The sequence below is a fragment of the Garra rufa genome, chromosome 12, assembly GCF_049309525.1.
Source record: "Garra rufa chromosome 12, GarRuf1.0, whole genome shotgun sequence".
Taxonomy (NCBI): Eukaryota; Metazoa; Chordata; class Actinopteri; order Cypriniformes; family Cyprinidae; genus Garra; species Garra rufa.
Genome location: NC_133372.1, coordinates 10,727,940 through 10,742,927, shown reverse-complemented (window position 1 = coordinate 10,742,927; position 14,988 = coordinate 10,727,940). Strand labels below are relative to the sequence as shown.

Genomic DNA, 14,988 nt, shown 5'->3' with positions numbered 1-14,988 from the left:
ATAAGTGTAATTTATGGATGAGATGGGTTTTTTGTTTAAACATATCGTGGCAAGGACATACCTGGTGCCAACCCAGCCGTGAGATTGGGTTGCCATTCATTTCTGGTAAATAAGCTGCGATCTGGCGCTGGAATCTGTTGTTTTTAACAAAGCTGAATGCTGAATGTTCACTGCAGTGTTTTTAGTGACAGAACGTTCTCTTGTGTCTCTTGCACAGTCTCACACACCAGCGCTTCATTCAATCGATTAAACGTTGCGGAGACTATTTATTCATTCCAGTTGAATCACAAAACAAAACACAAATTGTGTCCCTGCTCCGCATATACGATTACTAATGAAGAACATCTCTGATTTTAATTAAGTTTATTGCATATCTATGCATTTATTCACTGATTTGAAGAATATCGGCTTAATACTGTCCTATAATAATAAAGGCAAAAACGCCAAAAAAAAAAGTGTCCCACCCACTCTTTAAAACAAAGTTTGCCATCAATATCATATGACCATCAATTTTAAGGTCTTAAACAAAACAGCCTGTTATAGGGTTAGAGAAAAGGCTGAAGACATGTATCTGAATGAAATCATAAAAATAGCTACAAAAATGCACAGTTTGACCAAAGTAGTACCAAAGCATTTTTATTATTGACTTTTTGGGACGATTTGGGAGAGTTCACTTTTTTCATTGAGCTCAATTGTTCTGCTGTCCACTCACATTAAGTGACTTTTTTTCGGTGTGTTTTTCTCAGGCTGTGTGATGAGGTTTCAGTGCTGTCAGGTCGATGTGGAGAAGGGAAAAGGGAAGAGTTGGTGGATTCTCAGGAAAACGTGCTTCATCATTGTAGAGCACAACTGGTTTGAGTCCTTCATCATCTTTATGATATTACTCAGCAGTGGAGCATTGGTGAGCACCCACTCACAACCAGTCCAATTGTTTTTTTTTTTATAAGACAAACATTCAACATTCAGTAAATTTGTTGTTGTGTATGTGTGTTCAGGCTTTTGAGGACATTTACATCGAGCAGCGTAAGACAGTAAAGACGGTTTTGGAATTTGCAGATAAAGTCTTCACATACATCTTTATTTTGGAGATGCTTCTGAAGTGGGTTGCGTACGGCTTTGCCAAATACTTCACCAACGCCTGGTGTTGGCTTGACTTCCTGATTGTTGATGTATGTATGAACCTTACATACTGTTTTCCAGCTGTACACAGTGTGTGTTTGTAAGTGGAAAGTGCAATCTGATCTTATGATGAAAACATACCTGTGGGAACTTTTTCACAAGACACGACATACATATTGCCATGTACAGTTAGTGACATATTCGATGTGAAATGTCCACAGAGTGGCCCTAAATTATTTCTCCCGGAACAGATGAACATATGTGCTGTTGGTTTTGTGCGTGTCACCGCAGTTCTGACTTGAAATGTCCATTGAGTGGCGCGATAACTCAAATGCTCCGTGATGTTTTAAAATAACGTACCTTTTGCACCTTTCGCACCTTTCGCAAAAGCAAATGTGAAATAAAAAGTGCCATTGCAAGCATGCCGCTATAGCTTTTTTCAATCTCTTAAGTTTCAGCTCGCTCATTGGGATTCATGTTTTTCACAGGAATGAAAAAAAAAAAAAACAGCTAAAACAAGACTAGGCTGGTTGGCTGGTCTTAGCTGGTTTAAGCTGGAAGTAACTGGCTTTAGCTGGTGTCCCAGCCTGGCCAGGATGGAAAAGTGACTAAAACCCCTCTAAAACCAGCCTGCTGACCAACTAAAACCAGCCAACCAGCCTAGGTAGGTTTTAGCTGTTTTGTTCACCAGGGAAATCCAATCCAAACTTGTTATGTTCAGAAAGCGAAACATATGTGACACATATGGAGTTGCAGTCATAACTGTGTATTGAAACGATTACAAACACTCGCTGTTTTACCACGTCTAGTGGTTGTTTCTTGTGGAAACTGCAGTGATATATACTTGCTAGGGATGTAACGGTATCAAAACTTCACGGTATGAATGGCACGGTACAGTATTTATTGAATCATTTACAGGAAAAACAAAACTAATGAAGAGACTCGAAAAAAGTGCCAGAAGTGTTTATTAAACAGTTTACATGAACACTGAACATATCAATGGCATACAAATTAGCCATCTATCTGTAAACTTTGAAACAGGAACTTAAATTTTTCAATTTTAATAACAAAAAATGTATAAACCATGAAAAAAAAATAAAGTTTCAATTTAGTATTCTTGAAAACTCAGAAAAAAATAAAAATAGCAGCCTACTTATTGCAGCTGGCCCATGTGCTGAATAAGTATTTCAGAATAGGCTACTTACCTCATTCACTGACACACTCACTTATTCAGACAGACAGGTTTCAGACAGAGAAACTGAAATGCTTCCACACATCCGATTTAAAACCCGCTTTTACGCCTGTTTCACACATACTCCGTATACAGTGCGTATGCAGTTCGTGTGTGTTACGTATGCGGTGCAGAAGCAGCACTTTTCCTAGTTTTAAACTTAGCCAAAAAGCCACGTGTTGACTGTAAAACACAGTACACTTCATTTATATGCATTTTTGGTGTAATCACCACATTTCCGTGTCAATACATGTTCATTTAACAGCTAACAATGCGCTGTCACTTTAAGTCAGGGCTGCAGCACAACAAATAATAAACTCGGTGCGGAAACGATTGCTGCACTGTTGGAAACGCACCGCTTCTGGGTACGCACTGCCGGACAGCAAAAGCGTGCAGTGTGAAACGTTCTAATCCGTTAAAATGGGTGGGGGAAAATACGCAACCCATACGCACTGCAGACGGAGTATATGTGAAACAGGCAATAGTTTCGACCATTTCCATTTCTTTTCCTTCGCTGCTGCTAGCAGCACCTTCCATTTACGCATTATTGGATCTGTAGCGAAAACAGACCGCAAAGGATGATGGCCACTCCTGGGCTGATGGGAATTGTAGTTCCCACAACCTCCCGTTCGCTCCATTCGCCTGAGTAAACTTTTCTCAGAAGACCTATCGTTTTATCGAGTCATGCGACCACGGTAGTATCGAAAAAATTTGCTATTGCGGTACGACGGTATTTACAATACCGTTACATCCCTAATACTTACTGGTACATATTTCGCGTCTTGCGACAAAACTTCCCACAGGCACATTTACGGCATGAGATCAGGTACGGATATTGTGTATCCTATGAGTTTGAACACAAGTTCCCTTCATGATTGGCTGCATACTTTTATTTTGCAGGTTTCGTTGGTGAGTCTGGTAGCAAATGCTCTTGGTTACTCTGAACTTACTGCCATTAAGTCCCTGAGAACACTGCGTGCTCTTAGACCTTTGAGAGCTTTGTCACGCTTTGAGGGAATGAGGGTAAGACATACACAAACAAACATGCATCATGTGGCGTGATTTACCCAAGTAGGACATGTTCCTGGATGTTTGGTGATAACATTTGTGCTGCAACAGTTCACATTACATTTGTGGTTACAATTCTGTATGTAATTGGTACTAAATGAAAATGTGCTAAAAATTGACTTGCTTTCAGGCTATCCAAGATGGGGTTGTTTCTTCATCGGAACAGATTTGGAGAAATCTAGCATCCTAGTATCAAAGCAGTGAATGGGTGCTATCATGTTAACTGATTGACTGGACTGGTGGAGTACTTGTGGATCATTGTGATGTTTTTATCAGCTGTTTGGACTCTCATTCTGACAGCACCCATTCACTGCAAAGGATCCACTGGGGAGCAAGTGATGTAATGCAACTTTTCTCCAAATCTGATCACATGAAAAAACAACCTTTTTACTTATTTATTCAGACCTAACCCTAAAATCTGACCAATGAAGTTGATCCTGCAACATGTCCTAATTGAGAAAAACAGCATACTCTCACACAAAACTACTGTTGAATTTTATGAATGTTGTGGGGAAGCTGTAATCCTCTTGCATGCTGTTGGTGAATATTAAACATCCTAATCACATGAATAAATGAATATTGTATGGAGACTGTAGTATTTTTAGACCTTTCTCTTTAGTGTGCATGCCTCTCTGCATGTGCTGTGGTAAGAGCTCTCTGATCTATTCTGATGATTCTGTGGTGGTTTTTGTGGTGTTTGTGACTTGACCTTACATTTCTTTCTCTGTTATGTGTCTCTTTTCATTTGCAGTAAACAAATGTTGTGACGTCATCGTGTCTCCACAAGGTTTTTTCTGTTTTCATTTTCTGTTTTTTCTTTCACGTTTTGGTAGCTCAAAGATATGTGTGATATGCCCCTGCAAGATGTTTATATGTTAAAATTGACCATATGCACGGGGAATTCTTTAGAACTACTGCGTAATGATAAGCCAGTTTGTAACTTCCGCTGAAGCTCATTTTACATGTGCTATATATAGGTGGACACTCATTAATTATCAGAAACTGAGAAAAATAATAATAGCAATATCATAAATAATGATAGCGGCATGAACATTCAGTTTCATATTATTTAACAACATATTATGAAAATGCTAAGCCTGGTAATTCCAGGAGAGTACCTGCATAGTTGTACATTTAAATGCTGACAGCTAAAAACTATCATAAGGTGTTTAGGCTAACGTTAGCTAGCGATACTTCTTTTTAAGGGCATCTTAATCGTATTCTTGATTATCAGTAACTTACCTTCATAGTCATGAACACATTTTTAAAATCTTTTATTATTTTAAAGCCTACTTTTCAACTCTACAGCTGTGCAGTAAAATTCACTTCAAACATTCACTTTTCATTCATAAAGACGACATGGAAAAAAATGTCTTTTCATGGAAAACAAGTCTTTTTAATATGAAAATGACATGAAATTACCCATATAACCAGAAGATGGCAGCTGCCATTTCACTGCTCTAGTTTTTTTAAGACGTCTTGCTTTTCGATTTATTATAAAATTACTAGTGTAATAAATTGTACCACACTGAAGTATATAGTATAGCAAGTGCAAAGTCATTAAATTAAATAAATAAGCTCAGTGTAACGCAGGCCTCAGGGAACAGTCAGTTCATGGGTAAGAGCATGAACAGCAACAGTCAGTTCATGGGTAAGGGCTCCCTCTGCTGGCTTGGCATTACAGAATCTCCCCTCCTAGGAGCGACCCCTGGCGCTCAAACAACAACAGTCCAGGAGGGTAGGGGAACAGAAGCAAAACAGGGGGTGGGACGGTGGGCCAGGTCCATGCAGGCGAACAGGTTTAGAGTCAGGGCCTAGACTTTGGAGCAGAGGCAGACAGTGGAGCACTGGAGGACCTGGGCCATGGAGCAGTGGCAGACAGTGGAGCAATGGAGGCCCTGGGCCGTAGAGTAATGGCAGACAGTGTAACAATGGAGGACCTGGGCTGTGGAGCAATAGCAGACAGTGAGGCAATGGAGGACCTGGTCCATGGAACAGTGGCAGACAGTGGAAACTTGGAGGACCTGGGCCATGGAGAAATAGCAGACCTGGGTCATGAAGCGGAGGTGGGCCTGGACCACAATGGCAGACTGTGGAGTAGTGGAAGCCATGGCGGGTCCGGCAGAGCAGGAAGCCTAGGTCGTGCAGGCAAAGCAGAAAGCCATGGCGGTGCAGGTAGAGCAGGAGACTATGGCGGAGCAGGCAGAGCAGAAAGCCCTGGCGGAGCAGGCAGAACAGGAAGCCTTGGCATTGCAGGCAGACCAGGAAGCTTTGGTGTTGCAGTCAGAGCAGGAAGCCTTGGCGTTGCAGTCAGAGCAGGAAGCCTTGGCGTTGCAGTCAGAGCAGGAAGCCTTGGCGTTGCAGTCAGAGCAGGAAGCCTTGGCGGAGCAGGCAGAGCAGGAACATTGACAGTGATTGAGCAGATAGTGAGTTCATAAGAGGATGGTACCCCCTTTTGAGGATCTGCAGTGGGAGCTGCCTCCTCAGAGGGTTCCGCCATAGATGCCGCCTCCATAAGAGGCATTGGCGCAGCGGACACGTGGACAGACAAGGCCTCCGGAGCAGACTCGTGAACATGGACAGAGTGATGTGTGAGGGGTACTGTGGGATTGTGCGGCTCCTTTTCCACAACCCCCACAGTAAAATATGAATCAGTCAGGAACAAAGCAAAGTAAATATATTCCTCAAGGGTTGCAGGGCCCTTACTGTTAGGCATTAACTCGTTTAAATGGTCATTAAGTCTATTAGGAAAAATACCTTTTAGGGCGACATCATTAAAGCCCACCAAGTGGCACACATTGCAAAAATCCTCAACATACTACTCTAAAGCCCTATTACCTTGACGTAGGCAGAGAAGGCGTGATGCTGGGTTCATGGTGATCTGTGTTCCAAAAGCTGCTGGATCTTTAGGTGTCGAAGTATTTCTGTAACGCAGGACTCAGGGAACCGTGTAAGATCCAAACGCAAGCTTTAATAAACAGATCGTAGTCAAACAGGCAGGGTCAATATCCAAACTAACAGTATAACGGAGGCAAAACAATAGTGTAATCCACAAAAACAGGCAGAGTCCAAAAACCAGAGAGGGCAGTCCAAAAATAGCAAATAAACAATGAAACAAGGTAAAACTATGGCAATGGAAACAGAACAAAACAATGGCAAAACTATGACAAGAACAATGAGACAAAACCGTGGCAAAAACAAGGCAATGGCAATGAGAAAACACTTAGTAGAGTCCGCACAGCAAAACAATACTTCGCGAAGCCTGTTTGGTTTAGGCCCTGCTTAAATGGCCACCAAACAGGAAGTTACCAACGAGGCAGCAGAGGGAGCAGCAACAGTCAGTTCATGGGTAAGGGCTCCCTCTGCTGGCTCGGCATTACACTCAGACACAAACAGCCTATAAGGGTGAATTTTTTAAATACTTATAAATAGTTCACTACAAATTAAATAAGTTTAATATTAATGGTATAAGAATTAAATAATGCCCTCAATATGAATTTGAAATATTTTATATAATTTAAGAACTACATCTTTTAAGCTTTATCTTGAACTGTAAAAGCTATTGACTTCCTGTCTTCCAGATTTATTTAGCCTTTATTTAACCAACACAAACTGAATTTAGTCTGAATCATTTAATGCACAGCTCTTTTTTGTTACATCAGCTTGTCCGATGTTTTGTCCAGTTATTACTGTTAATCATAGCAATGACTCGCGCATATTTATCCGATTTTTTTTTTAACTTGAGTTTGCCATTCTTGAAACGGTATACATGGACGTTTGGTCCTCGTAGACAAACAAAACTTTTCTTTGCTCGTTTTCTCTACATAATCCATTCACAATCAAAGTACACTCCTATTACGGCACAGTACAGTTGATCGGAAATGACTTGACTGGCTTGTCTAAAACAAGGAAGTAATCCGTGGATATGGTCAATCCTATGTTCTATGAACATTGCAGTTGGTTAATAATTAGAGGTATTTAGCTATTACTTATAGAGTAAACAAGGCAGATAGGCCTACTCCTTTTTTAGCTTTAATGTAGGATAAAATAGACTTAGCTATTCTTAAACCCCTGTTAACCTTGTTATTTTTCAGAATTGTATTATCCTAATCTATGTAAAGGATTTGTTTTTAACCAGCAAGTAAGCCATGCACTATAAAAGCTTAGGAAGTTCATTTCAGTTTCGCAGCTCTTGTATCCATAGCAAGAGTGAATATATTTGAAGATATTTGTGTGTGACATGATGTATTTCTTTTCTTCTAGGTTGTAGTGAATGCTCTGCTGGGAGCCATACCTTCCATCATGAATGTGCTGCTGGTGTGTTTGATTTTCTGGCTGATCTTCAGCATCATGGGGGTGAACCTTTTCGCAGGGAAATACTACCATTGTATTAATACCACCAATGATGAGATGATTCCCATCAGTGTGGTCAATAACAAGTCCGAATGCTCTGCACTGATTGCAAACAATGACTCGGTGCGCTGGAAAAACGTCAAGATAAATTTCGATAATGTGGGAGCCGGATACCTGGCGCTACTGCAAGTGGTAAGTAAGCTGAACGCATATGAGGTTTTCAGTTTGTAGTGTATTCATACTGTTTATTGAATATTGATATTGATTTTGCTCGTTTCCACAAGGCTACATTTAAAGGATGGATGGACATCATGTATGCAGCTGTGGATTCTCGTGATGTAAGTATTTCTCTTCAGATTTATTTTTAACCATTCAGATTGCAATGTTACATTTGATTAATATGTTATTGTATTTTCTTTATGACTACACAAATTAAAAATAGTATTTGTGGTAAAGGACCATTAACCTCTTACATAAATGTTACATAAATGTTGAAGATCTTTCAAGCTAAGGAATACTTTAATTCAGGTATTAATGTATTTATTTGTGTTTTTTTTTGCCAATTGAAAACTCAAATACAAAGGGTGTTTTAGTTCATATCATATTTCCCAGTAATTATAATTTTAGATCCACATTAAGGAAAGTATTGTATTCTTGTTTTAAAGTAAACTACAATAGCTTCACTGAGGCAAGCTGACTGAACCTAAATGCAACTTCATTTACCTTCATTTTACATAATAACACACAAATTAAACAAAGACTTGACTAAACTTGACGAAACATAATACTCACCCATCGGTGACATCAGTTTTTTTTATGTTTAAGCAGGAGTGTGCTTATGAAGATTACTTTGCAATGCACATTAGTATTGTGAATTTATAATAACATACACATTTTTTTTGTACTTCCAGTTGGAGCAACAGCCCGACTATGAATCAAACCTTTACATGTACTTGTACTTCGTCATCTTCATTATCTTCGGCTCCTTCTTTACCCTCAACCTCTTCATTGGTGTGATCATTGATAACTTCAATCAGCAGAAGAAAAAGATAAGTATCTAAACTGAGGAAGGCGCATTTAAACACCTGAATAAAATCAACCACTGTGTATTCGTTCAGTTTACTTTCCAAATGCTGTAATGTGATATGTACACAGTCTGTGGTTTTGTTTAGTGAGCACACAATGGTAACTTATTGAACTGGTTTTGTTTGTAAAGCGCACACAGTAGTAATGTATTGAGAGACAAATAGTATTTGGTTTGGGCTGAATTGCCTCTTTGACATTTCCTGAAGTTCAGAGGTTAAAAAGAGGCCTGGTTGCATTATGTTTGTATTGTGACATATAATGAAACAGTGGTTGTAACCAGCTTTCTGCATTTGCTCTTTACTTAGGAGGTCAGGATATCTTCATGACAGAAGAACAGAAGAAATATTACAATGCCATGAAGAAACTGGGATCTAAGAAGCCTCAGAAGCCAATTCCTAGGCCTACGGTATGACACACAGCTCACTCCCCCTAACCACTAAGAGCCATCATTATAAAACAGTATTTTTTAATAATGTAATTTCTCTGTACTTCACTCTAGAACAAGTTCCAAGGCCTCATCTTTGACTTTATCACCAAACAAGCCTTCGACATTGTGATTATGATCCTGATCTGCTTGAACATGGTGACCATGATGGTGGAAACCGACGACCAGACAAAGGAGATGGATGATATTCTGTACTGGATAAACCTGGTTTTCATCATCCTCTTTACTGGAGAATGTGTGCTCAAGATGATCTCCCTGCGGCACTACTACTTCACAATTGGCTGGAATGTGTTTGACTTTGTAGTGGTGATTCTCTCAATTGTTGGTAAGAAATTCTATTACTATCATTAAGCTATATTAACATTTTGAAGATTTAGGGCAGAAACTGCATGGTTTGAAAGTGGCTTCTGTGAGCTGTGCTGCATATTTTGCTACACTTTTTACAATAGACAATGGATATTTTTTAACTAAATTTCACCAATGTGATCACACCTTAATTGATCTGAAAGACAAAAGCAGCCAAAGAAAACAGTTTAGCAATGCTGGAAATGATTTACTACATTTGAGTAGAGTATGCTTTGACCATAAATCGCCCTTAAAGAGACAGTTCACCCAAAAATTAAAAAAAATTATACCATGAGAATGGTGTAGGCATAGCGTAAGCTCCAGTGTGAATACGCTAGTCTCGCTAGAACCAAGTTTTGTTTACAGCAAAGGAAAACAAGTTTCCTCTTGGCTTGGCTTTTTGGGCTTCAAAATCTTAAACCCCAATTACTGCCATTATAAAGCTTAGAAGAGAAGAGCCAGGACATGTTTAATATAATTTTGTAGAAAGGTTGTATTTGGCTGAAAGAAGAAAGTCGTATACACCTAGGATGGCTTGAGGATGAGTAAATCCTGGGGTAATTTCCATTTTTGGGTGAACTATCCCTTTAAGCTCAAATAGTGTGGGAAATTCATGGATTCCTGAGATCACTTATTGGACTTGTGTTTTGTTTCTTGTCAGGCATGTTCCTATCTGATTTGATTGAGAAATATTTCGTATCGCCAACCTTATTCCGAGTCATCCGACTTGCCAGAATCGGTCGCATTCTTCGTCTCATCAAAGGAGCCAAAGGCATTCGCACACTCCTGTTTGCCTTGATGATGTCACTTCCTGCCTTGTTCAACATTGGCCTCCTCCTGTTCCTGGTCATGTTTATCTATGCCATCTTCGGAATGTCCAACTTTGCCTACGTGAAGCGGGAGGCGGGGATCGACGACATGTTCAACTTCGAGACATTCGGGAACTCGATGCTTTGCTTGTTCCAGATTACCACTTCTGCAGGATGGGATGGCCTCCTGGCACCCATCCTGAACAAGCAAGATCCGGACTGCGACAGCGAATTGGAGCATCCGGGCAGCATGTACCGCGGCGACTGCGGAAACCCCTCGGTCGGCATCTTCTTCTTCGTGAGCTACATCATCATCTGCTTCCTGATTGTGGTGAATATGTACATCGCTGTGATCTTGGAGAACTTCAGCGTAGCCACGGAGGAGAGCGCCGAACCGCTGAGCGAGGACGACTTTGAAATGTTCTACGAAGTCTGGGAGCGATTCGACCCTAACGCCACGCAGTTTGTGGAGTATAACAAGCTTTCCGACTTTGCGGACGCTCTGGATCCTCCGTTACGCATAGCCAAGCCAAACAAGATCCAGCTCATAGCCATGGACCTGCCCATGGTCAGTGGTGACCGCATCCACTGCCTGGACATCCTGTTCGCCTTTACCCTGAGGGTACTGGGAGAGGAGGGCGAAATGGATGCCCTGAGGGGACAGATGGAGGATCGTTTTATGGCCTCCAATCCCTCCAAAGTCTCCTACGAGCCCATCACAACGACCCTCCGCAGGAAACAGGAGGAAATGTCGGCTGTGGTCATCCAGAGGGCCTTTCGACGGTACCGTATGAGGATCACGGTAAAGAAGGCCTCCGAAGCCTACCGAAAACAGCTGCAGGACGGTGTGTGTATCCCGGAGAAAGAGGTGCTCGTCATTGGAAAGTTTCAAGAGAACTCTGCGTCAGACAAAACGGATATGACTCCCTCCTCGGCCTCTCCGCCATCTTATAACAGCGTGGCCAAGTCAGAGAAAGACAAATATGAAAAAGAGAGGAGGGAGAAGGAGGACAAAGCAAAAGATGCAAGAGACAGAAAAAAATGAACGAGGGACTGAAACAGAGACTGTTCTTTTCAACTGAGACACTGTTTACAGAGCGGAGCGCAAGCACCGGGGTGCAATTCACCTGAAGCGGTTTTGGAACTAATGCCAAACTGAGTGTGTGTGAGGCGGAGTGTGTGTATGTGCGTGTGTCTAGACTATTGTGTGTGTGCGCACCGAGCTAGCCTTAAGGTGCATTTATGGTGTTGATGGAAAGCGTTGATTCGAGGACAGTGCCAGTGTCGACACGACGAACACACGCACACACACACACACACTCGAGTATGACTGTTGAATCCCTAAGGACGTTGGCGTGAAACGAAATGGCAAGTATAGAGTGGTGTGTGAGTTTGTCTTTTAGTTTTGAGTGTTGTTACACAATCCCGAGGACTGAAAGAAACTGTTATAGTCATCAGTAGCTAGTGCTAACACTACCGCTGGTGTCTTTCTTATTGAATGGCGTATTATATACCTGCACATTTTTGTTAGCTCATTTTTTTAATCATGTTGAACTTTTCTACTCATGGGTTTGATTGTCTGAACTACTTCATTTAAGGGCACGTCTGTGGAAGGGGCTGGCGAATGTCGATCATATCCAGTAGTGAATTATCCAAACGGGACCTCATTTACTTTAGAACAAACCACACACACACACACATACATACACCGGTAGATTCCAAGTGCTACAAAATAAATCGCTCAGTAAGCCGAGAGCAGAATGCTACTGTACTAATCAGGACTTTCACACAGAATGTTTTTTATTATTTATGGATGAAGATGTAGACCACGTCTGCACTGCCTTACTGAACACAAACACGAAAATGGATTAATTGAACACTAATCTTCCACTGTCGATAGCAAAATGAGCCAAAGTCAGTTAGTGAAGTTGTCAAAATGTATTTGATTCAAACCCGTTAATGAATGTTCTGGGTTCAATGTATGGTAACCTCAATTGACAACATTTGTGTTGCTATAAGGCACTTATAATGGAAGTAAAAGAGGCCACATGTTTAACATTTAACATTATATGATACATATTATAGATTATACATGTGTTAACATGAAAATAGTGTGATATAATCACTTATCTAATCTTGTTTATTATCTTTCAACTCTGTTGTCATGACAATGCCTGTTAAAGCCTGTAAACGCAATAACTTTCTCAAAATATCTGCACAAAGACACCAAGAAGAAAGGTTATGCGATTTTCTTGGGTGTTGTACCACATGACCAGAGTTTTTATTTATATCTTAAAGGGGCCACAACCTATATTTTGAATGTTTTTTCTTCATGCTAAGTCTACGTATCCACCTTATTTTTCAACCCAGAACGCTGTTTTCTCTGAATGTGCGAGACTTCCTCCACCTTATTTTTGCCATAAGAGTGTGCGCGGCCATTTGAAAATTTTATAGGTCTGGCTTCTTGTCTCATCAGCTTGTTTTGCTGCTTGATATAGCAAATTGGTGTGTCTTACCATATTATTTTAATGTGTTATCTTAATTATGAACACACCGGTTTGTAGTGCAAACAGTTTTGCTGTTTACTGCACGTTATTATTATTCTTGTTATTTCCCTATTGCAGATAATGAACCGGAAGTGTCTCCATAGGCTTACTTCTGCATTTAAGAATAAGGTGGTAAACTGTTTACACTACAAACCAGTGTGTTCATTACTGATTTTCTTAAATACATTAAGCTATATAATGTATAAAAATACTTTACATTTTCAAATGGCCACACCCATTCTTACGTTCAAAAATATCCAATGACCAAAAATAACCACAGGAATAATTCTAAAAACATAGTGCAAATATGTCTATGTATGTAAGTGTTTTTATCAAAAATATAATGGCCTTTAAACCTTCCAGATGCTGGCACAGTTTACTTCTTTTGTAAGTGCCTTACTCTAACCTTGAGTTTATTTAAGGTGCGATTATTTCCAGTGGGAATCAATATTATGCAACAAGTGCTGTTCGTTGAACCCTAAACGTTCTATTAAGTTGTTCACCTCATACGAAGGCGTATACGAGATGAGACAGATATCCACCCCTCTGTGAAACTACCATAATGTTAACAGAATGTACACTCACTGGTGAACATGATAGGAAACGGCAGTGTAACCCTACTGAATGTCTCTGTACCAGACAGCCACATGTCTCACCTCCTCGTTTTATTTTGAACAAAAAGAAAGAAAGAAGAAAAAATATATGCGTATATATATATATATATATATATATATATATATATATATCTTCCAAATCTAAAACCATTCCGTGCATAGGTGCAGGTCAACCTGTCAGTGGATCTCTACTGAAAATCAATTTGCCTCGTTTTAAAGTTCAATGTCTGTCGCCGAGAAATGGCAACACAATGAGTTGGGCCGAATAATGCGATTTTGACATGAGCTCTTCTGTTGAACTAGTGGTGGTGATTTTGTATGTATATAATGGCACGCTGTATCTCACCTCTGTACTCAACTCTGTAGAGGAGCACTTTTACACGCCACTTAAACTGTCATTTGGATGCATGTGATCGAGAGATGTGAGTGTGAAAGAGAAAACGAATATGAGAGCTTATTTATGTGAGAGAGATCTATATGTGTGTTTTGACTGTATGTACTGGGGCCACCATCGATGTGCTTTATTCTCATTCTTTTTATTGTTTATATTGTAAATAGTAGTTTCAAGCTCATGTTATTGTTTTTTTTTTTTTTTTTTTTGGGGAATACATTTTGTTTACATTTCTTTTTGCACAGTGCTACATGTGAAGGCCAGGTCCTGGTTTTAAATGTACATAAAAATTTATGAAGCAATCAGTGGTCGTCATATTTCATTCGTAGTGTGGTAGTAAACTGCATGCACTATATTAACCAACTACATGGTGACGTTATTTTAAAAGCCAAAAGAATAAAGATCATATTTTTTGTACCAAAGTTAAACTTATTATATTCGTTATTACTACACACTCTAAAGGTACATCGCAAATATAATTTTGAGAGAGAAACGCCGCAAAGAGATGCATACTTTTTTTGTTGGGTTACTTGAAAATGTTTATATGATTTGCAAACGTGTACTACCTTTTGTTTTCAATGTGCAATATGAATTGATTTCCTCTGAAGCGGAGCAGAGATTGCAGACATTCACTGTAGTTTTCCAAAATAAAGCACATTTTGGGAAGCCAGTAACTGAAGAGCCTAAGACATTTATTTTGGAAATGTTTTTTCTTTTGTCTTCGGTCTGTATCTGTGCCATTCAGTAATTAATAAATAACACAAATATGTGACCCTGGACCATAAAACCAGTCATAAGGGTCAGTTTTTTTGAAAATGAGATTTATACATCTGAAGGCTGAATAAATAGGCTTTCCATTGATGTAGGGTTTGTTATGATAGGACAATATTTCCCTGTGATACAAATAGGGCCTATCTGAGGGTGCAAAAAAAATCTAAATATTGAGAAATCATCTTTAAAGTTGTCCAAATGAAGTTCTTA

At 39.8% G+C, this 14,988-nt stretch overlaps 1 protein-coding gene across 6 annotated transcripts in view; it reads left to right on the top strand.

Moving 5' to 3' along the window:
- Positions 1–14,626, top strand: part of scn1lab (sodium channel, voltage-gated, type I like, alpha b) — a 51,983-nt gene extending 37,357 nt beyond the window's left edge. For 5 of the 6 annotated variants that reach the window (XM_073851547.1, XM_073851546.1, XM_073851544.1 and 2 more), the window contains exons 18-26: positions 747–901; positions 996–1,169; positions 3,251–3,373; positions 7,682–7,963; positions 8,056–8,109; positions 8,683–8,824; positions 9,163–9,263; positions 9,357–9,627; positions 10,309–14,626. In XM_073851547.1, coding sequence (XP_073707648.1) covers positions 747–901; positions 996–1,169; positions 3,251–3,373; positions 7,682–7,963; positions 8,056–8,109; positions 8,683–8,824; positions 9,163–9,263; positions 9,357–9,627; positions 10,309–11,501 — 2,495 coding nt within the window. In that variant the 3' untranslated portion in view covers positions 11,502–14,626. Of the gene's footprint in view, positions 1–746; positions 902–995; positions 1,170–3,250; positions 3,374–7,681; positions 7,964–8,055; positions 8,110–8,682; positions 8,825–9,158; positions 9,264–9,356; positions 9,628–10,308 lie in introns of all 6 variants that reach the window. The other variant, XM_073851543.1, reaches the window with a different exon arrangement.
- Positions 14,627–14,988: the final 362 nt, after the last annotated feature.